Source organism: Myotis nattereri, assembly GCF_964212035.1.
Source record: "Myotis nattereri genome assembly, chromosome: 3".
Lineage (NCBI taxonomy): Eukaryota > Metazoa > Chordata > Mammalia > Chiroptera > Vespertilionidae > Myotis > Myotis nattereri.
The window spans coordinates 8957079-8979758 of record NC_138077.1 but is presented as its reverse complement, the minus strand read 5'-3'; the positions used below and the strand labels follow the sequence as shown (position 1 = coordinate 8979758).

The window sequence follows — 22680 nt, the reverse complement described above, 5'->3', positions numbered from 1 at the left end:
CCCAGTGTGAGCACATGCCCAAGTTGCAGGCTCCATCCCCAGAAGAGGGCGTGTGGGAGGCAGCGGATCAATGATTCTCTCTCATCATGGGTGTTTCTCTCTCTCTCTCCCTCCTCTCTTCCTCTCTGAAATCAATAAAAATATATTTTAAAAAAAATACTGCGACCCTACCTCTCAGCCGCGCAGGAGCACTGACCTACAGGGGGCGCTCCTCGCGGCCCCCGCCTTTCTGCTGCGCAGGCGCACTGAGCCCCGCTCGCGTCCCGCGGGGAGGCGGGAGCACCCTCCGCCAAGGGTGGGCCCGAGGGCGAGGGGCGGGGCGAGTTGGGCTCACGGCTGCGCACTCGCTAGTGCCGCCCGCCCCGCCCACTTCCGGCGCGAGTCTGTTCCTGGTCGAGGCTGCGGAGCTGACCACCGACCCGCCGACCAGCTGGGCCATTACCACCATGGGCTCCGGCGGGGCTTGCGGGCGGACAGTGCGCTGGGGGCTGCCCCTCGGCGGCGCCACGCTGCTCCTGCTGCTCCTCCAGGCGGCCGCGCTGCAGGAGTCGCCCGGATCAGGTGAGGACCTCGGAGGGGGCTCGGGTCCTAAGGCGGGGCGGGGCCGCGGAGGGGCCGCGGAGGGGCCGCGGAGGGGTTACGAGGGCGGGGGGAAGAATAGGGGGGCGCGGGGTTCTGGCGCCAGGCAGGGGGCGTGGAGGCATAGGGGTTCTGGGACGCGGGGTGGTCACAACTACGCGGGGTCGCGGCCCCACCTCCGGGCCGCGGTCTGCGGGGGCGGCCACCCGAGTGTCCGGTCACGCGGGTCTCGCCGCAGCTGGGCCCCTGGAGGGGGCTGGCCATCCCTTTGTCTTGGTTCAGCCGCTGCCGCCGCCCCGCGGGAGGGCGAGGGGGGTCCAGGCCCGCGGCACTGCCCGCTGGAGGAGGGGCCCTCGGAGTTACCAGGGCATTAGGGTGAGGTGGGGATGCGTGCGCCGCGCCACTGCGGTCGGGCAGACCCCTGCCGCACTCGGAACCGCGGGGCCTTCTGCATGGGTGTGTCCCACCTGTTACTAACCACCTGTGTGTGCGGGTGCTGGGAAACCGTGGGGACCCAGGGTTCCTGTCGGTGCCTGAGAAGCTGAGTTTCTGGGGAGACTGACCAAGAAACAAGCTCTCAGGGTGCTGAGGGTGGGGAGGGGTGTAGGTGAGGGAGTGTTAGTGGAGCAAATTGCATGCCCTGGGGGCAAAAGAGTTGCAAGCCCGGAGGTCTGTATTGGTGGAGGTGCAGGTGAGGGGGCCACAGCCCCGGGGCCCGGTGGAAAATGGGGAAGTAGTGTCCATCTGTTTCAGAAATGTTTCAAGCTGGCTGCTGTGTGTGGAGTTACCCATGTGATCACTAGTTGTGGGACATGGAGCCAGGGGCGGGCCTGTGGGTCTCCGTTTCAAGATCTTTACAAGTAGAATTGAGGCAGCCCAGCCTGAGGCCAGTATATTTCCCAACTCATGTTAACATTGTTTGCGGGTAGTTTTTATCGCACGTTAACAGGTGGTGCGGGCCATTTTTGCTAACTTTTTGCGCAAATGGCAACGTTCAGTAAAATTACGATAACTTTAGTTTACATATTTATACGTTACCCGCATTCTACCGCTAGTCTATAAAAAACGTATTAATACGTGTCCCGCGCTCTACTACACTGGTAGCACGTATAAATACGTAAAACGTATAAATACGTTTCCCACATACAATGTGTTAAGCCCAGGCTTTGGCATTGTCTGTTTAGCACAGTAAACACCTTTCCTCTTTGTGACCTTGTTGCATACTTATTCCAGTGCGGGACTGTTGGAGTTTCTTTTGGTCTGCTTCCAGAATAATTGTGTGTGTGTTTGCAACATTGGTTAGCGAAGCAGTCCAGTTGCACTGTAGAGGGAACTTTTGGTCTGAGTTGAATTCTCAGCAGAAATTGGGAATGATTGCTTTTTAGGAAACAGAATGCATATCTGGCAAAAGAATCTAATTGCGCAAGAATCTTCTCAATGGCTGAGGGTGCGTGTCAGGAAAGGCCCTGAAGTGTTTGGGAATTAAACTAAAACTGTCCTAATATTTTTTGGTAAAAAAGCAGCTCCTTTTCTAGCCACAGCGTGAACACTTACTGTCAGTCCAGTTGGAAGCTGCTCTCATTTGCTTCAGCTCACAGTATCCCACTATTGTCTCCTAGAGGTGCCCAGAGTCCTGGGTCAGTGGTGGGTGAACTGTTGTATCTCTCATCAACAACACCGTCAGATGGGAGCAATGGTGTCGTGTTGTTAGGGTGTTTGCTGTCCAGGTGCCCTTGGGGTCTGCATTCGAGGGGGCACTGTTAGAGCGCTGAGGCTCCCCCTTCCCACAGAGTGTGTACTTAGTGTGATATTTTTTTCTGCTTGTAGTACTGTAGGAATGTGAGTACACTATTTAAAACATCGTGCCTTCCTTGTAAGGATATGAGTGTTCTCCAGAACCAACATAGCTGAGGCGAAAGAGAGTTATTGTGAGGGATTGGTTCACATGACTGGACACTGAGCAGTCCCGAGATCTGCCGACTACAAGCTGGAGGCCAGAAAAGCGGGTGGTGTAGCTCAGTCCAGATCAGAGGGCCTGAGAACCGGGAAGCTGGTGGTGTAAGCTGCAGCCTAGTCTGAAGGCCCAGCAACCAGGAACACCGATGTCCCAGGGCAGGAGAAGATAGAAGTCCTAGCTCCAGCAAGTAGACAACACTCAGACGTAAGGTTTTACCAGCCCCCTAGGCATTCCTTAGCCCAGTCAAGGTGATACATAAAATTAACCCTCTGGGGTGTGTGAATTCTAAGCATACATCATGCCCATCCAAAACCAACAATTTCTGCTGTCTTCTTGTGTGCTTTGCTGGTGGGAGATGGGAGGAACCCACCAGGCATTGAGGAAACCTCCCTGTGCTTGTATTGTGCATGTATCAGACTCCATCCTAGTTTCATCTGCACATCTCAGGGAGAGAAGACACTTCAAAGGACCGTAGACTGGTGTCTTAAACAGAGGGACCCAAAGGAGCTACCTAGAGCCTGACCGCTCCTGATAGCAGCAGCTGGGTGTGCAGGGGTCTGCAGCCTCCATCACTGCCCACCAGGAACTGGGGCTTTCTCAGCAGGTAGTGTAGGTGCTCTCAGTAGGTTCCGTACACGTGGTCCATGGTGTTACGTACTACAGTCTTTACTCTTTTCCACAGGGATAGGAAGGTGGCCAGGGCTTTTTTGTCTAAGAGAATTTCCCGCCCTCGTTTCTCATGTGAAATGGACAGTGTCAGCTCTGTCATGTGCAGTGTGGGCACAAAGCCCGAATAAGGGGCTTGTTCCACCGCCTAAGGGTTCAGCAGCTACAGCCCTTCGGCCTCTTGTATGACATATGGACCATAAATAATATACTTACTTGTTTCCTTATTTTTAAAAAACATTATCTCTTTACTCGTGCTAGCGTATGTCCTTTTGTACTTACTCAGTTGACTCACCTGAGAAGAACTGGAAAGTGGGTCATGGGTTAGTGTATACTACAGAAGAACAATCCAGAGTGAGTGAGACCTGAAGTTCTTTAATTGTTAATAAATAGAATCTAAGTTGAAGATTTTATCAGTCATCAGATTTCAGAAGTCAGGCAGGACGTTCACATTCAGCAGTAGACTTAGGAAACAGTGCTGGTGTGGCTGGTGTGGCCTATGAACCAGGAGATCACGTTTCAATACCCAGTCAGGGCACATGCCCAGGTTTCGGGCTCGATCCCCAGTAGGGGCATGCAGGAGGCAGTAAATCAATGATTCTCTTGCATCATTGATGTCTCTCTCTCTCTCTCTCTCTCTCTCTCTCTCTCTCTCTCTCTCTCTCTCTCCTCTCTCCCTCTCTCCCTCTCTCCCTCTCTCCCTCTCTCCCTCTCTCCCTCTCCCTCTCCCTTCCTTACTCTCTGAAATCAATAAAAATATATTTAAAAATGAATAAAAAAGAAAGAAACAGTGTTGTTGTTTTTGCTTTCTCTGGCTTTGAGCACATGGTTTTCTGTATCCTGTGATGAGATGAGATGCAGTGAAGGAAAACTCCCTGTCTGAAGCGGCAGCAAATGGTTAATGTATTGTCTTTTCTTACCATGCGGGAGGATGGGGGTGTTTGAGAACAGGATGACCTTTCCCAGCTCTGAACCTGTTTAACATGGCTGTTTCTGCCTGGGTTGAAAACCTGCCCGGTTCCTGGCTGTGCTGGTGCAGGAGGCGGGCTGGGCCGTTTCCTTGGCCTCCGCCTCCCATGCTTCTTTGTTGACTCACACTGGCCCGTAATCAGAGGCTCTGGGGTGGATGGAGCTTAGGGTGTGTGCTTTGGAGCATAGTTCTTTTAGTTCACGCAAGGCCAGTTCACAAAGACTTTAAAAATGAAAATCCCCGTGGAAAAAATTCCTGTCCCACATCACCCCTGCTCCCTGAGGAGGAAGTGCGCCCTTCCTTGTAGAAGTTTTCACAAAGGACTGGAGGGGGGTGTTAGGTGGTATGCAGATTCCCACCTACCTCCCTGCCTGACTCTTTATTTAGAAAAAGTTCAGAGCCGCAGATAAGTTGAAGAAATAATTAGAACAATGAGTTCCGAATCCCTTCCTGCTCCCACAGCGTTTGCCACGTCTGCTTTGCCACTTCTTTTCCCTGTCTGCTTGTTAGTTTTAACCAAACCATTTGAGAGTCAGTTGTGAGACCCCTAAATTCTTGAGAGTGTGTCTCCTGAGAATGAGGACATTCTTTCACATCACGGGAATATAAGGCCAAAATCTGGACAATCACCAGTGATAATGACACTTGAATATTGGACTTAACATAGGCATCCTTGTACCCAGTTTCCCAGGAATGTTCTATGTCCCCCATCCTGTCGTCTGGCCTCATCCAGGCTCACATGGTACATTTAGTTATGTCTCTTAATATCTGTTCCTCTGCAGTAGCTCCTCAGTCGCCGGTGTTTTCAGAGAGCTGCTTTGTGAAAGACCCTCAGTTTGGTCTTGTCTGGGTTTTCTTTGATTTGATTCCAATGCATTTTGACAGTATTCAACCACTCAGTGACTGTCCTTCTCTCTCACCCTCTGGGAGGCACCTGCTGTCACTTTGTCCCATTGTCATGTGGTCACAGGTTACACTGGTGATACTTCGATCACTTTTCAGATGCTGTTTCTCCTGATTAAGTGATGATTAACATGGGAAAGCACCACCAGTGGGCACAATGGTCTCGGTGTCCCTGTTCACTGTGATGGTTGCAAAGTGGAAATGCTTTCACCTTTGCTAGTTGCCTTCTCTCTATATATTTCATGTCAGCATGAAACCATGGACTGTTCAAGAGGTCAGAGTGGCCGAAACCGGTTTGGCTCAGTGGATAGAGCGTCGGCCTGCGGACTGAAAGGTCCCAGGTTCGATTCCGGTCAAGGGCATGTACCTGGGTTGCGGGCATATCCCCAGTAGGAGATGTGCAGGAGGCAGCTGATCGATGTTTCTCTCTCATCGATGTTTCTAACTCTCTATCTCTCTCCCTTCCTCTCTGTAAAAAATCAATAAAATATATTTAAAAAAAAAAAAAAGAGGTCAGAGTGCATTGCTGTCATTCACTTGGTTGTTTAAATGGTCCCAGTTTAACAAGGAGGACCCCCCACTCCAATCTGCTTCTGGGTCCTTTTACCATTTATCCATCAACTCGTGCCGCTTTCTGGCACAGCAAGCTGCCCAGGGCTGATCTTGTCCTTCCTCTGTGCCAACTCTACAATCAGCCGTTTCTCCAGGGAGCCCTGGTTTCTCTTAGTGGGGAACAGCGTCTAGAAACCAAGGCCTGGGCACCACACGTGCCCCTAGCTACTGGGTGTTGTCCTTTCTAGGACCTTTAGTGGACAGAGATAGGAACTGAGTTTTTCAGAGTTCATCTCATCCTGACATCACGGGGGTCTCTGCTTCTCCCTTCTCCCAGTGCCCGTGCATTGGGACCTCTGAAATGGCGGTGGCTGTTATCAAAATGCCGCTGTCGCCCTGCCTCTCTTAGTAGTATTTTGAGAAATCAAGGCATTTCAGGGGTTGTCAATTTTCTTTACTTTCCTGAAGCTAAATGAAATCTGTTGTCTGAGTACTTAAAATAGTTTAAAAAGAAGCTTCAACATAAACCCAATAGCACACCATTAGAGATGCTGAAAAGAACACTATTAGATAATAATTGCTGCAGAATAATACATGAAAGAATGGATTTATGTTTCATTTAAAATAAAATAGGATTTTATTTAGAGAAATGGAATGTAGAAGAACTACACTATTGAATAGAAGAACCGACTGTTTTAGAATAAGTCCCACTTAGCAAATACAGTGAATAAAAAATGTAACTAGAAACTAAAGCTCTTTTCCCTACATTTTATTATGAAAATATTCATACAGCAAAATTGAAAGAATAGTATAGTCAACACTTATATACCCAAGAAACTCAGCTTTTATCCTTCACCTTGTGCTGTGTCGCCTCTGTACAGTGTCCCTCCTCCCCCCGTCCTTCCGTGAAGGCATTTTGAAGTAAGGTACAGACATCCTGCACTCTCCCCCAGTCATGCCATTCATGACATTTGCTGCATGTCATTAACTAGAGTTCAACATTTATTTTTCTTGAGATAACTTGTGCATACAGTGAAATGCAGGAACAGTAGTATGCCTCTGGATGAGTTATAAGATGATGCTAACCTAAAAATAAAAGGCCTTTCCAAGTGAGAGGCAGCAGCATTTAGCTGAGATCAATAAGGATAGTTATTGGTAGATGTACTAATTCAGGCAGAAACCCAGATCTTGCCCCAGTTAGGAGACAGAAGCAATGGGTATTTATGAGAAAGGGAAGGGGTACAATTACATCAGTAGAAGGAAGGCTGTTGGTGCAGATAACATAATATACTGACATTAATTCTAAACAGTGGATTTTTTTTTTTAATCCTCACCCGAGGATATTTTTCCCATTAATTTTTTTTTTTTTTTTAAGAGAGAGTGGAAGGGAGGGAGAGGAGGGGGCAAGAGAGAAACATTGATGTGAGAGAGACACATCAGTTGGTTGTGGTGTTCTAACCACTGAACAAACCAGCCAGGGTTAAATAGTATTTTTAATTTTCAGTCCAATAGTTATAAGTATGTGCTTTCTTGTTCTCTTTACAAATAGTTTTTTGAGAAACAAGGCTGCTCGGGCCCAGTTCAAAGGTTATTTTGCCCTGTTCTAACATTCCAGAGATTCAGGAATGAAAACATGCAAGGCAGTTCCTCTGGCGTGGCAGCTCCAGCTCCATGTTCAAGTGGCTCCATTTAGATTATTGGTTACAGGTCCATGCGTGTTTTGGGATATATATTTGTGGCTGAATAGTGTTGCATTTTATGACTACGTTTGTCTGTCCATCCTGCTATACATGGACATCTGGGCTGTTTTCAGCTTTTGGCATATTAAAAATAAACTTGCTATGAACACTCCTGTACAAGTCTTCCTGTGGACGTATGCTCTAATTTTTCCTGGGTGAACTATCTAAGAGTGGAATTGCTGAGTCATAGGGTAGCCATATATGTTGTTTTATGAGGAAGCGCCAGCTCTATTTTTCAAGTGGTGGAACCAATTTGTACTCCCAGCAAAACTTATGAGAGTCCCCACTTGCTCTGCAGCCTCGCCAACATTTAGGATTGTTGATCTTTAATTTTAGCCATTCTGATGGTAATGAAGTGGTATTTTATCATGACTTTAAGTTGCAGTTCCTGGTGATTAATGAGTTTGTGCAGAGCTCTTTTCAAAGTGTGTGTTTGTTTTAGGGGATAGGGTGGGGTATTAGCAGCTGCCTGATGTCATACTGGAAATGTTTCATTTATCACACGATCTTGGTGTGGGGTTTGACCCCTCCCTGGGGCAACAGTGCTGGGAGGGTCCCCAGCGCTGCTCCTGGATTGCAGCTAGCTTCTTCCCTGTGTGCCCAGAACATACCCCTCTCTGAGGAGCTGGTGGGACTGGCCAGGGGCCAAAGCCCTGGCGTTAGTCAAGTGGGCCTGGCATTGCTGTGGTCTTAGCTTCCACAGGGAGTGTCTGCTGCTGAGCTGGTGGCCTCAGCTGGCTAGTGGTCCATGGTATCGGACCCTGTGGCTCATCTCCTGAGGATATGCTCAGTCACCTTTCCTGAAAGACCCCCTTGGGTACAACTGTGTGTGGTGTTTTCATATACCTCTTGGTGCCCTGCTGCAGCGGAGCTCAGTAACTACTCTGTCCCTGGAGGCTTGGTGCCCAGAGAGGACCCTGTGCATCACTCACTAGCACCCTCCCTGCCCTCCTGGCTGATTTGTTGTTTTTCCCCCACAGTTTGCTCCCAGAACACAAACAAGACCTGTGAGGAGTGCCTGAAAAATGTCTCCGTAAGTAGCACGTGACTGGAAGCAGGCCCACTTTTGCTAACGGGGGTGTCCCTGGTGTGTGTTAAGGGCTCAGAGGGTGGGGATGTGGGAGATTTTTGTGATGGATATTAAGTATTACTTTATCCCTTCTCAGGCATCTCCAGCTGTCCCATGGGGACTGCAGATGCCACCTGAGCATCATTAATAGGCATATTTAACTCCTGAACAGGTATGGGGTCATAAAAGGTGTGCACCAGGCCTGTGGTGGGAGCATGCGTGGCCGGTGGGGAAGCCTCAGACCCCCCTGAGGGGTGGTGAGCGTTGGTGTAGTGCTGTTCAGACAGGGATTGCCGGGACAGAGGAGCAGATGGATGAGCGCCGGGCAGAGGGGTCAACCGGTGACAGTTAACCTGTGACTAGGGCCTCATGTTGGTGTCATTAGACCATAGAGGCCCAAAGCCCTGGTCATCCACCGCTGAGGGGTCAGAGGAACATGAGCCGCCTGTAAACCTCTAGCCAGAGTCCTAGCTCTCTGTGTCCCGTGTCTCCACCAGGGCCAGGGAGATGCTTCTCTCCCAGCTCTGCACGCAGGAGTGGAGAAGAGAGGCGAGAGCCAGGGGGGACACAGGCGCCAGGTCAAGGGGGGAGTTGGGGGCCTCTGGTCCAGTGGGTCAGCCTGTTCACAGCTCACTAGTCAGGAGGTGAGCCTCGCAGCCCGGATGTTCCAGTGTCCCTGGTTCTTGCAAGTCCCTGTGTGACCTTGAGCAAGAGGGTAGCTGCTCCTGGGATCTAGCACATGGGTGTGTGCAGCAGGCCATCGGGGAGAAGTAGAGAGTCACATGTGCCGCTGGGGAAACCTCCCACCGTATCTGGCCGTCACAGGGCTTGTGGGAACAGTGCTGCTTTGTTAGGGTCCGGTTGCCACTCCTCAGGCACTGACTTCCTGGGCAGCTCCCGATCCAGCAGCCTGTGAGTGTCTGGCTCCGTTTCACCGCAGCGCTGTGAGGACCCGAGAGAAGCTGACCCGGGGTAGGGATGGCTGGGAGAGAAAACACCCTTTGTGGGGCCTCGGCCTAGGGCCCTGGGGGAGGCTGCCTCCCCGCTGTGGCCGGGCCCTTTAGTGTGTTGGAACTACACAGACTGTGTTTCCCTTTCCCTCACATTAGGGTTTAATGACCAAGGGCGGGTCAGGAAAGATGTATCAGATGACTCCCACTTCAAGACGTGGGGCCATGTTTGGGCCTCGGGTCCCAAACACATCTGTGGGTTATAGGACTTACCTCTGCCGGTTACACCGGAAGGAGCTCGTACTGCAGTTTCAGGTCTTATCGTTGACAACGCTGAACCAGATCGGGAGGCTCTGGTCCTCAGGGTGGCATTTTCTTGATGTTGCTTCTTTTCAGTGTCTGGGTTTTTCTACTGAAGTCATTTCAGCCATAAAGATGGCTTAGAGTCTATGTGGCTTTGCAGTTCCCAGAGCACCTGTGCAGCACTGTCCTGTTCAGCTCTCCCTCTCTGGGAAGGACATTGGGAGGTGCAGGTGAGGGACACGTTCAGATCACAGTGGGGAGGGCACTTCATCTGAAGTCCTGACCCCCACTCTGAACCCAGACAGATCAAGTCAGAGCTGCGGGCCACAGGTGCAGGGGGGTGAAAGCCAGGGTAGGCCGTGCGTGTGTGGGACCAGGGGTGCACAGAAGTCTCTGAAAGGATGGGCGGTGCCTCGGGGGCCTGAAGAGCCTGAGCAGGTTAGAGGGAGGCTGAGGGCACGCTCTGTGTCCTGTTGGTGTCACTCAAATGGTTTACCACGAACATACTCCTTCACTCATGTAACAACACCACCACAGGAGAGAACTTACCCTCCTAGTGAACATCTATGGCTTTTGGAAAATCATCATATAAAATTGGAAAATTAGACATTTAAAACTTAAGCTTTTTGAAAACGGAAGATTTACCAAACAGTGTTAAACCAGAACAAAACCACTAAAATGCAAGATATTCTCAAACAGCCAAAATAAAAAGGGTTTTTCCTGCTGTTTATTAAGTATGCTCAACCATTTTAAACACAACACAGTAAAGTAGATGCTGTGTAAAGAGGCCTGGGGAGCCTTTGTTTTAATATATTTTGCAGTAGACATTCATCCTAACCTGGGACAAAAAAAAAAAAAAATACCATGACTTTCCATCCTATTAAAATCTCAAAGGAAAAAGAACGCCATAAAACTGTTACCTTTAAGATCTAAAATAAGAAGCCAAGTTCTTCCTGTGCAGGCACGATCTGCAGCCTAAGCCCCACTTCCTTTGTTGCCAACGCCCATAGTGCCAGCTCCAGACTCCCCCGCACACACGCACTGGGTGAAGGCGCTGTCCCTGCCCCAGACCGCCTCTCCCCTGACACTGTAGGACTTAGGGGCATCTGTGAGGTTCCGGTAGGTGCCTTTGAGCCTTGGTTTCACTATCTATAAGACGGCTGGAGGAAATACTCACTTGCTGCTCTTCTAGAGGTCAGAGGTAGGATCACGGTCACAGAAGACCACTAACATACTGAGGTCCTGCCAGGGCCAGCCTTGGTCCGCCTGCGAGGGATCCTTCAGTGATGCACATAGATGCCTATCCTCCTGATGATGGGCCACGATAGGCAGCTTGAGTGTGTCAGGAGGCGATGCAACAGCAGGGGCGGAGGTAAGGGGGCAGTTTTAAGTAGGTTGCCCAGGTTAGGCCTCATGGAGGAGGTTAGAGAGCCACATGCGTCTGGGAGGAATGTTCCAGGCAGAAGGAGCAGCCCATGCAAAGGCCCTGGGCGGGGGGAGCTGCCTGGCATCTTTCATGACAGCGAAGAGGCTGTGTGGCTCTTCAAGTGCCTCCTGGGAGTTGTTTGAGTGACGTGGTTCTTGGTGGGCAGTTGAACCGCTGTGTTGGGGTGAGAGCCCAGGCCGGTACCATCCTCCAAGGGTGAGCAGACCAGGTGGCTGATGGTTTAGGGAATCAGGTCCTGGACTGTCTGGTTCTTTGGTGTTTACGTTGAATTTCTAACATTTAATGTTTATCTCTCTCAGTGTCTTTGGTGCAACACGGATAAAACATGCGTGGACTATCCCGTGGCAAAAATCTTGCCCCCTGCTTCTCTTTGTAAGCTGAGCTCTGCACGCTGGGGCGTTTGTTGGGGTAAGTGGTCATTTTACAAAATTGGCTTCTTGGTTGTGCTCATTAACATAAGCTGCCAGAAAATGTATTCCCAGTAGTTCTTTGATGTTCCCAGTGGGAAGTTGGGGAGCCAGTGAGAGCTTGTGGTGTCTCAACTGGGGGGTCCTTGCAGATCTGGAGGCCCCCTTCAGGCCTCAGCCTTGACACTGGGACTCCACACCCTTGGGGGTGGTGAATTGAAGGCTGCTTTTTGGATGGCTCAGCACCTTATGTCTTGGTGATGTTCGTGGGCCACCTTGACCCCTGTGGTTCCTGTAGGGACTCTGACTTCCCAAGCAAGGAATCCCTGCTCAGCATGGGCATGTGTCCCATCGTCTCCATGTGGTTGTTACAGGTATTCTGTCATCAGAAATTAGCCCTTTGTGAGATTCAAATTGTTTTCTAGTTTACTTTTATGTATATGCTTATTTTTTTAGAGAGGGAGAAAAGGAGAGAGAAGGGGAGAAACATCAATGTGAGAGAGACACATCCATCAGTTGCCTCCCATATACACCCTGACTGGGATCGAACCTGCAACCTAGGCATGTGCCCCAACCAGGAATCAAACCCACGACTTTCTGGTGTACAGGACGATGCTCCAACCAACTGAGTCACACCAGCCAGGGCTCTAGTCTGCTTTAAATATAGATATATATATATCATTGTGACCTCCTGGTTCATGGGTCATCGTTCAACCACTGAGCCATACTGGACGGACTCTAGTGTGCTTTTATTTATTTATTTATTTATTTTAATTTTTTTCTAGTTTGCTTTTAAATTAGTTGCTGGTATATGTTGCTACACAGAACTCATTTTTATGTGATTGGGTTTATTAATCCTTTCTTTTTATGGCTTCAGGTTTGGGGTCAAACAGAGACCACCTTCTTTCAATCTATCTGTCTATCTACTTACTTTTAAATTGGTTTTAGAGAGAGAGAAAGAAACACTGATATGAGAGAGAAACATCAGTGGGTTGCCTTTAATACATGCCCTGACAGGGGATTGAATTCACAACCTGGGCCTGTGTCCTGACCAGGAATCGAACTGGCAAGCTTTTGGTGCACTGTACACACTCAACCAGCTGAGCTACACAGGCGACGGCGAGGCCACCATCTTAAGCTGCATAAAGGAGCTGTTGTTTTCTTAGGGCACTTTGATACTTGACATGGTGTGTCTGCAGCTTATTCCTAATTTATCTGTCTTTTTTCTAATTGAATTCCATTTTAGAATCCATCAACCTCCTACAAGTTAGAAATACTCACTTGTAGTGCTGAGGCCCCAGGGAATCCAGGATTGTGTGTGTGTGTGTGTGTGTGTGTGGTTGAGGGGCCTACTGTGTGGGCGTACACGTGTGTGCATGTGCCCACATACCCTTTGTCATTTCCACCCAGTTGACCATTCTCTCTGCTGTCCTCATACCAGAAAGGCTTCACTGGGCCTCACTGCCCTCTGCTTCCGTCCTGTCCACTGTCTTCTCCATGGAACCTGTCCTTGCTCACTGTTTCACAAAGACCACTCCTGGACCAGGGGACCCTGGGACCCTGGGCATGTTGAGCATGAGCTGTTTAAGTTGAAGTTTAACTTCTGTTGGGGTGCACACATCTTAAGTCTCCCTCTATAGACTACAGTCTGCAACATAAACACACATGTATACACACATACATCTACTCAGTAAACGTTTACGTGAGTACATAGCTGATTCCCCCCTTAGCAAAATACACAGACCATTTCTGGCACCCACAGCTGTTAATGCCAGGACTCCGGGGGTAACTGCTGGACTGACTTGCCATCAGCATAGGTGGTGCTGCCTGTCCCTGCCCTTCACATAAAGGCGGTCCTGTGCTGCCTCACCTAACTTCACCCCGTAGTATGTACGCCTGAGGCCCTTCCTTGTGTATTGTGTGTGCCGGTTTGTCTCCGACTTCGGGCAGTGTTCACAGGTGTGCCTCCATTCTGCTGCTGAAGGACATTTGGGCTGTTTCCGGTGCTGCTGCGGTCTTGTGTTAAATGTGTGCCAGTCCTCCCTCCACAGGGCAAATATGTAGGCGTAGAATTGCTGCCTCACCACGTGTTCATCCTTAGTAGGGCTGCAGGCATTTTTCCAGAGTGGTGTACCAGCTCATGCTCCTCTAAGCAATGTGGGGCTTCCAGTTGTTCCACGTCCCTGCCAGTGCTTGGGCACTCAGTCATCCTCGGTGTGGTCCATCTGGTGGGTGTGAGTGGATCTCACCGTGGTTTTCATGTGCATTTCTCTGAAGGCTAATGATGATGAGCTCCTTTCCAGGCGGAGGGCAGTTTTGATAATTCTCTTGTGAAATGAAAGTCCCTCCCAAGGGCTCACAGGGATGGTCAAACCCGACACTGGACAGACGAGATCCATGGCAGTTTACTCATCACCTGTAGTCACAGCCCTGGGGGAGGGGATACTGGATGAATTTGGGGCTGTGGGAGGAGGCTTTGCAGTAACAAGAGGGTGTGGTGCCTGGGTCAGAGAGGAGATGTGATTGCTTGAGCAATTCCAAGGGCTGACAGGGAAATGACACCTGCACCTGGTTCCCAGAGTAAGGACGGTGGTTTGGCTGGGGGCCTCGCCTGTGGGAGTAAGTGGGGAGGGGAACTTGCTGGGCCACTCAAGGCCCTCCTGGTTTCACCAGACACCAGGGTACACTTAACACTAATGTTCGGCCTATACCACAGGTGGGTTTTTGGTCCCCCCCCCCCCCCCCCACCAGAAGATATGTTTATTGATTTTGGAGAGAGAGAAACATCGACCGGCTGCCTCTTGCACCTGCCCCAACTGGGGATTGAACCCGCAACCCAGACATGTGCCCTGACCAGGAATTGAGCCCACCACCTTTTGGTGCACAGGACGACGCTCAAACCAACTGAGTCACCCGGCCAGGGCCACCTCAGGTGTGTTTTTGTTTGTTTGTTTGTTTGTTAATCCTCACCCGAGGATATTTTCTCCATTGCTCTTCAGAGAGAGTGGAAAGAGGAGAGACAGAGGAAGGGGGGAGAGAAACATCGATGTGAGAGAGACACATTGATTGGTTGCCTCCCGAATGCTCTAACCACTGACCCATGCCGGCCAGGGCACAGGCGCTTTTTACTCTTACAATTTAGAATCCTTTGATCCAGTTTAGGCAAAAATGTTTTGGAGTTTTAATTATAATAACCTTAAAAATATAAGTGTGCTTGGAGAAAAATGAGGACTTTGTCATTTTGAAATTTTTTCCAGAAGCAAGATGTCACTCCATCATCAGGGTCACCCGGGGTCGTTTTTTATGTCCTTTGGTAGAGTGTCATAGATTGCCATACAGGATAACAGGGAAAGGGCTCATAGTTTTGCTTCCTATTATGATGTGATTTCTGTTTTTATTTTATGACTGGTTTTAGCTGCTAAGCAGGGAAGCTCTTTTTGGGGTAGATATATTTCAGAGCCAGTTATCTAATTGATCTCCGTCATTTTTAAAGTTGATGGTTGTAGAGTTCTCGAGTCAGAAACGACACCATCTGCTAGTGAAGGTCTCTTTCTAGTTACACCACTATTGCAACTCCAGCACTTCTAGAGCAGGTCAAGGAAGGAGCGAATACGGTTATTGCTCAGAAGGACTTGGTCAGATGTCACACTGTTCCTGATTGTAAAATGATTGGGTAAACCCTAAGTGAGTGCTATTCTGCTGGGAGCCAATCTGAATGTGAGGTGGGTTCATACCGGCACAGAGCCCTCCACTCGCCTCCCTGTCCCCAGAGCAGAACACTTACCATCCAAACCCGACCCGGACCACAAGTGAGATTAGAGATTATCCGCTTCCTGTGGTGGCATTTTAACCTCATTTTCAGAAGCAGCTGGAGCTGGTATGGGGTATGCAAAGCATGGAACCCACTGTTGGCCAGGTGGCTCTTCAAGCCTCTTCAATGGCTGGTGGGGGTTTTTGTTTTAAGATTTTATTAAATGAATTTGTTTAGAGACAGAGAGAAACATGGATGCGAGAGTAAAACATCAGAAGGCTGCCTCCTGCACGCCCCCACTGGGGATCGAGCCCGAAACCCTTTGGTGCAATCTCTCTGCCACCTGCCACCCAACCAACTGAGCCACACTGGCCAGGGCTTCAGTGGCTGTTTTAACTGGATGATTAAAAAACACAGTCAGCCCTAACCGGTTTGGCTCAGTGGATAGAGTATCAGCCTGCCGACTGAAAGGTTCCAGGTTCGATTTCGGCCAAGGGCATGTACCTTGGTTGCGGGCACATCCCCAGTAGGAGGTGTGCAAGAGGCAGCTGATGGATGTTTCTCTCTCATCGGTGTTTCTAACTCTCTATCCCTCTCTCTTCCTCTCTGTAAAAAACAATAAAATATATATTTTAAAAAAACACATTCACAAAAGAAGTATTAGAGTTCAGATGGAATAAAAAAATAGTGACTGGTTTTAATTTATAAATCCTTAAGAGGAGCTGAAAAGAATGTAAAACTTGTGTTAAGTTTGTCTTTGTCTCAGAAGTTTGGTCTGGACAGAAAGTCATAAACTCATTGACACTGATCGGAAGCCATTTTCAAACCCCTGGGGAAGATCCCCTGTCCTTCTGCTTGCCGTGGTCAGAATTTAGTTCCTGTGCAAAATAAATGTGTTGCTCTTGACTTTGACTTAAGTAATTAAATGAGCTGTATCGGGCTTAAATTTTCTTTCAGGAAAGTCCAAATACACAGCTGAGTATTCTCTTCCTTCCTGGTTTTAACTCTCCTCGGTCTTAACACATCTTTTCAGTATCTGGTGGTGGACCCCAAAACTTGGATCCATCCTGATGAATGGAGAAATTGTTAGATGGCACAGCTGTGTACTAAGAAAGGCCTGCTCCGCAGGCGTGGGCCTCACTCTGACATAGCTCCCCTCCAGGAGGGGGTGTTGCTCCCCGGGGTTTCCTGCTCCAAGCAGCTCTGACTTGGTAGCTTTGCACTTACAGTGAACTTTGAGGCGTTGATTATCGCCATGTCGGTGGTTGGGGGCCTCATCCTCCTGGCGGTTGCCACATGCTGCTGCTACTGCTGCTACTGCAGAAAGAAGAAGAGCCGGAAGCCAGACAAAAGCGAGGAGAAGGCCATGAGGGAGCAAGAAGAGAGGAGAATACGGCAGGAAGAAAGGTGAGGCCACAGACTCATTCCCAGATGATTCTAATGTGCAGCCAAGGTTGAGAACCACTGTTTTAAGGGGACTCAGATCAGGAAAGTGACATTGATAAGTCACAAGTCTTCTCCATTTTTAAAAGCTATGAACATGTAGTGTTTGTGGGTTTTCTAGGTTGTGGTACAAAGAGTGAAAAGCTACATATGCAGGGACCTAGCCAGGGGCCACGACCTTCCTTGTCATAGGCCTGCTGCTTCCCTGTCCGTTTCCTCCAGTCGGTGACATCAGGGTTGCAGCTGGAGGTTGCAGCGGGCAGAGCCTTCCTGCTTACAGTCATGGTAGTGGGTTCTCACGCTGCAGGGGCAGGAGCCTTTGAAGGCAGTTTTTCAATCTTCATTTGCAAGCAGACCAAGGCTCAGAGAGGGAGGAAGGCCTTTGATCTGGTCACTTGTCTCAAGCCCCTGGCCGAATCGGCCTTGTGCCATCAGTGCTGATCAGCACTTCCTGGTTACAGAGCATTTGGCAGGTGTGTGTGATGCAGCCCTTGGCCACTCCCTGCCTGATTAGGAACGAGGTGCTCACGTGTCAGGAATGCAGCCAATAAGGCCTAAGGCTCCACAGGTCTCCAGGTCATCATCCTGAAGTCATGGGCCTAAATAAAAACTAGCTTTTGCATGTTCCTAATCATCTTTAGAACCTAGCATAAGGTTTTTACTGAGTACTACCTTTTCTTTATATGAGAAAACAATTTTTTAAAAAAATCAGTATTGGACATTTGAATTGCATTTATTGAAATAAAGAATTGAATAGCATGATATTGGAGCAGCTCAGAAAGCTGTGTTCAGCATCACCTTGCCTGTCCCAGTGGGAGTGTGGCCTGATGGCCAAGCTCAGCCCCACCCTGCTCTCATTCTGGAAAAGGAGAACAAACCACAGCTTCTCTGCTGGGGGAAATGGAAGGCGCTTCTTTTAAAGTTACATTGTATGTTGATGCTAAACAAGATTTTGTTTGTTTTTTTAGGAGGGCAGAGATGAAGTCAAGGCATGATGAAATCAGGAAAAAATACGGTAAGAATCGACTGAATCTCTGTTTCAGTTGGTGAGAAATTGCTGCCAAGCCATCTTGGTCATTGTTGACGTCCGTGAGGTCTAACTGTAGGTATGGGGACGGAAAGATGGCTCTACTTTCCAAGTGGTGCTGTTACAACTCATTCCATGCAATGTCTTAAAAGATGAATATTTTTATCTCAGCCAAACTGCTCCAGGAATACTTGGCTTATGAAGTGTGGGCCGTCACAGGGGTCTGCTGTAGCCCCTTTCCTGGTCTGACATCTTGTTTGCCTTAAAGGTCTGCTGGGGGGGTGGGGGGGACATGGAGGGGGTGAGTCTGATCTCCTCTGTGCCTTCCCCCCACCCTGGGGTCTCCCAACTCCTGTGTGTGGAGCTGCATTCCTTCTTTAAGGCGTCGGCCAAAACGGAGGCCATGCTGTCCTTTTCCTGTTTCTGGGTGTTTTGTCCTGGGTTTGTTTCGGTTTTTGCTTGGAGAGATTGGGGGGCAGGTGGTGAGGCTATTTTTCAGTGTTGGAGAACATTAGGTGGGCTCCTGTGTTTAGTTGGTTCACATCCGTGGACAATATGAGCGTTGATGCTCTTGCTCAGTGATGGCTCAGTGTTGTTGGAAATGAGAGAAGTGGACTTGCTTGGCCTGTCCTGAGGCCAGGCCCTCACTGATGACAGCCCTGGGGCCTCTGGCCTTGAGCCACTCTGCCTCTCTTGACCTTGTGACCTGGGGATTCGGTTAAGTGGACCAAGCAGCTGAGCTAAATCCTAAATCCGACCAGGAACATGTCAACATCTTATCCAACTAATGCACTTATTTTGAAGTCCTCAGTGTATATAAGGAAATACTGTGTTGTGGTGGAAGATTAGGATCCTACTCACTAAAGTAGTAAATCCTCAAGGCTCACTTCTCTGACAAGGGCTGCTGTACTCTGGGCTGTGCACGCTGGTTCAGCCGGCCCACATGCTGGACGTCCTGCTCACTGTCTCTGCGCCTCCTGAAGGACACCAGTGTGCGTGTGCACCCTGCCCTGCCTCGGGCTGGGGTTGGCCTTGGTGGCCTCCAAGTGTTGGTTCCAGGCATGAGGCTGCTGCCCCTCTTGCCGCTCGGGCTCTGTTTAAGATGAGCGGTCCGATGGCTGGTAGAGCCTTTTTTTGTGTATTCCCACCCCTTGGCCTCCTCTGGGTGCTGCTGCACAGGCCTTCGGAATTATGTGAGGTCAGAGCCACCGATCTCTCTGCCACCTGGCCACCATGCTCTGCCTGCCCACAGCACAAACCCCAGTGTAGGGCCTTGTCCTGGGACAGGTGATGATGGGCTCCTGTGGGGTGCAATTCCCTTGTCCATTGGCGTCAGCACACGCCCCACTCTCCCTGGTGCCTCTGCCTGGGTGCGTGCCCATGCCCACCGAACGGCAGTGTACACTCCTGTGACTGGGGACAGCTTGATTTTCCATGAAAGTGAGGAGCCTCGAAAGGAGCTTTGACATCTGGTTAATATTAATGTAAACAGCCCTAGCCCCAGTGCAGGCGAAACCCGGGTCTTGTTTTAGAAGGCATTTGCTTTCCGTAGTATGGAACAGTTTTCCTTCTGAACCAGAAGTAGGGCTGGGAGCTGTTTCTTTTCCTTAGACTGCTTGTACTTGGCATTTGACATGATAGTTCTTTATCAAATCTGTGCACTTTCTCCCCAAGGCCTGAGGCTCCCCTCCCCCTCTGACACGAGCACTGTGTTGCATCCCCTGCCTCTCTCTCCCTTCTTATCTCTTCCCCACCCCTGCCCTAAAAACCCTGCTGTAAGCAAGTGTGTTGCAATGGTTCTAGATAATCCAGGGTCTAGTACAGGTTCTCACCGAGAGAGAGTCTGTGTGCGTTCCCACCTGCAAAGAGAACGCTCCCAGTCTGGGTGTTTATTTAGCGCTGTAGATGCCACTAGGCATGTAAGTGCCTGACAGGTGAATTGATGATGACCTTCTTGGTTCTTTGTACAGCCTTAATTAAAAGTCAATCCACATTTATAAGGACATTTAAAGGACGGTGCTTTATTTGTTTGTTTTGTTCTGTATAATATTAGCTAACCACTAATATGGGGGAAGAAATATTGGCTTTAAATTTCTTTTCTTTTTTCTGTGTGTGCACTCCAGTTTTCTCCTTTATTTTTAAATTTATTTATTGTTTCTATTTAATTTATTTTTTTCCCCTGGCTTTAAATTTCTTAACTTCTCTTTGAGCAAGTAAGTCTTTCTTTCTTGGGGTCTGTTTTTCTTAAAATTATTGGTTTGGGCACATTTTATTTCAGTGTTAACGTCACTGTATTTGGACTTTCAGAAAAGGTTTAGCATAGTATTCAAACCCCCTTTTTCCTATTGGCCTCAGTAAACCTCCTTAGAAAGCTTAGTTGTGTTGCTGTCTTGAATTTTGTTGTTGCCTAGATGCACTTGTAACCAAGTCCATTTTGTTTGCAGGTTTGTTTAAAGAAGAAAACCCATATGCTAGATTTGAAAACTAAAACACACTCCTGCCGTGTCAAGTCCCAAAGGCGCTCCTAGGGACAGCAGTCTGCAGGCCTGGCCGCCCCCATCCTGCCTGCTGACCTTGATGAAGTGAGCGTGACGCAGCTGCCCTGAATGCTGTCCGTTCTTGTGAGCTTCTGTACCCTTTCCTGATTCTGTATTTAGTCACCTGAAATGTTAAGCCTGTGCAGGTGGGGGAAGGCTGCTTTTGTTTTTGTTGTTAATTTGAGGAGGAATCATGCACATTCCACGTCTCAGTTTGTAAGCTGATTGCACACCAATAGCCGCAACACTAACGCCATCCTCCTGCTGCTGCAGGGCGCGAACCTTCTTCACATCCACCCACTAACAGCTCCACACAGCAGCCAGGAGAGTCATCTCTGCCTGTGACGTGGGAGGATCTGCCAGTCCCTCGTCGTTTCCCCCTAAAGCCACAGGTGTGGGCCTCAAGTCCCTGTTGCCCCATCTCCCAAATGTCAATTCTGGTGGCTTTCCGCATCCAGGACACAGTGTCGGGGGCCCTACTTCCTAGGCTGTAGTTGCAATGAAGCACATTGAAGAGTGAATGCATTGAAAACCTTTTTAAAAAAATCCTAGATTTATTTCCCCACCTAAAAGATTTCACCAGGAAACTTCACTATCAATGTTCAGACCATGCATTGTATGATATTTTAATTTGTATCTTTAGCAGACCATGAAGCTTGTTATCCAGTGAAAACCTCTATTGTCAATGAAGTTTTGAAACAACCTCCCTAAGGCAGAAGATGGGTACTCCCATGTGCCAGCTTGGCGCTCGAGAGTGCTGTTCACTGCCCTGCTCGCTGTTCTAGCCCCAGTGACACAGGTGTCAGTCGAGTGTGTGAGGCGCTCTGAGACTCTCCCTGCCGTTGGGCTGTGTGCCGTCCCTGAGGAAGGGCTCTGTGCCTGGGAAGTGGGGTGTCCAGGGCCAGCTGAGGGGATCTCCACACACTACCCAGAAACAATGGTGACTGTCCTGCTTCTAAGATGACCCTGGCTCTGAGCCGCACTCCTTTGGCTCAGGTGTGTCATGAGACTTCCCTCTAGAGGCGGGTTCTCGCAGGTCACCTGTGGCCTCCGGGTGCCCAGTGGCACCGTACATGATGGTTCCATTTCTTTCAGAGCAAGAAATGTGGCTTCAGTAATAGACTGAACTCATGGCAGGGACAGCAGCAGACAATGAAGTGACAGTGGAAGCAGCCTTTCTTAAATCTGAACATACTCCCCAGTGCCAGATTGCTTTGAATTAGAAAAACATGGAGCTTTGGGAAAGTAGGCCAACAGGCACATAAAAGAAGCCATGCATTCAGTCTTCACACGCCTGCTGCTCTGCCATCACATAAAGTTCACCTGCAGACCAGGGTGATCAAAACAGCATGACACGCCTTGAACCATGGAGGCTGGTGCTGGGAATTAACGTTTCTACAAAACTGAGAAACTAACCTTTAACGAAGTCTGTAGTCTTATTTCTCTGACTTGGGCATTTGACAGCAATTTACAGTGTTACGAAACATTCCTTAATATTTTAAAGCAGCCTGATAATTTTTACTTTCTGCTGTTTATTCATCGGAGAAACTTTGTAATCGACTTTAATGAACTTTTATATTGATACAGTAGTTAGTATGTATGTAAAATCACTCAATGTAGGTTCCTGAGCTGACAGTAGAGCTAGGGATTATTAAATACAGTGAGTACAATGTATTCCTCTCACAAGACATGGAGCCCTCACCAGGGCGTCTGAAAGGCCACCCCAAGTCCACATGCTTTTCTCTGAAATAGTTCTAAAAGCAACCAAAAATTATAACCTCAAGAAACCATAACATTTGGAGTGCCTTAATTTTTAACCAGTTTCCAGTAAATGAATTAATACATGCTTTTGCTGAATACTCTGTTCCTTGTGTTTCATTTCTTAGCAGTATTAATATGGCTATAGATTCTCCTTGACTGACGATGGGGCTATATCCTGATAAACCCATTCATTCTAAGTTGAAAATGTGTGTGATATGCCCACCTAACAGACCCAGCATTAGAGCTCAGACAAGTTCACCACAACATGCTCAGCAACTCACCTGAGCTTGCAGTTGGACAGAACTGTTTGACAGGGAAGACAGACATGTAGGGTGTCAGTTGTTTTGACCCCTGTGATCACACGGCTGACTGGGAGCTGCATCTCACCCCTGCCCAGCATCACAAGAGGATCTCACTGTGTATACTACCCAGGAAAAGACCAGAATTCAAAATGCAAAGTAGTTTCTGCTGAATGTTTCACTTTTGCATCATAGCAAACTTGAAAAATCGTAAGTCAAAGAACCATCATAAGTTGGGGACTGTCTGAACTTGAGAGTGAGGGCAGTTAGACTTTCTAGATACAGACTTCTGAACCCATAGCGTGATGTGTGAGCACTCT

General features: G+C 48.9%; 1 protein-coding gene across 1 annotated transcript; it reads left to right on the top strand.

Annotated features, from left to right (window-relative positions):
* Positions 1-374: 374 nt before the first annotated feature.
* PTTG1IP (PTTG1 interacting protein) lies at positions 375-22157 on the top strand. Its single transcript, XM_081086520.1, has 6 exons — positions 375-561; positions 8347-8399; positions 11435-11543; positions 16523-16700; positions 17705-17751; positions 20208-22157. Exons 1-6 carry the CDS (start codon positions 447-449, stop codon positions 20249-20251), a joined length of 546 nt encoding a protein of 181 aa, XP_080942646.1. The 5' UTR covers positions 375-446; the 3' UTR covers positions 20252-22157.
* The last annotated feature ends 523 nt before the right edge of the window (positions 22158-22680 follow it).

Excerpts from the sequence above, each read along its gene's own strand:
- PTTG1IP (XM_081086520.1), top strand. The coding sequence starts at position 447 with ATGGGCTCCGGCGGGGCTTGCGGGCGGACAGTGCGCTGGGGGCTGCCC. Across the intron at positions 562-8,346 it reads GCAGGAGTCGCCCGGATCAG|TTTGCTCCCAGAACACAAAC; the intron begins GTGAGGACCTCG and ends TTTCCCCCACAG. Across the intron at positions 17,752-20,207 it reads TGAAATCAGGAAAAAATACG|GTTTGTTTAAAGAAGAAAAC; the intron begins GTAAGAATCGAC and ends TTTTGTTTGCAG.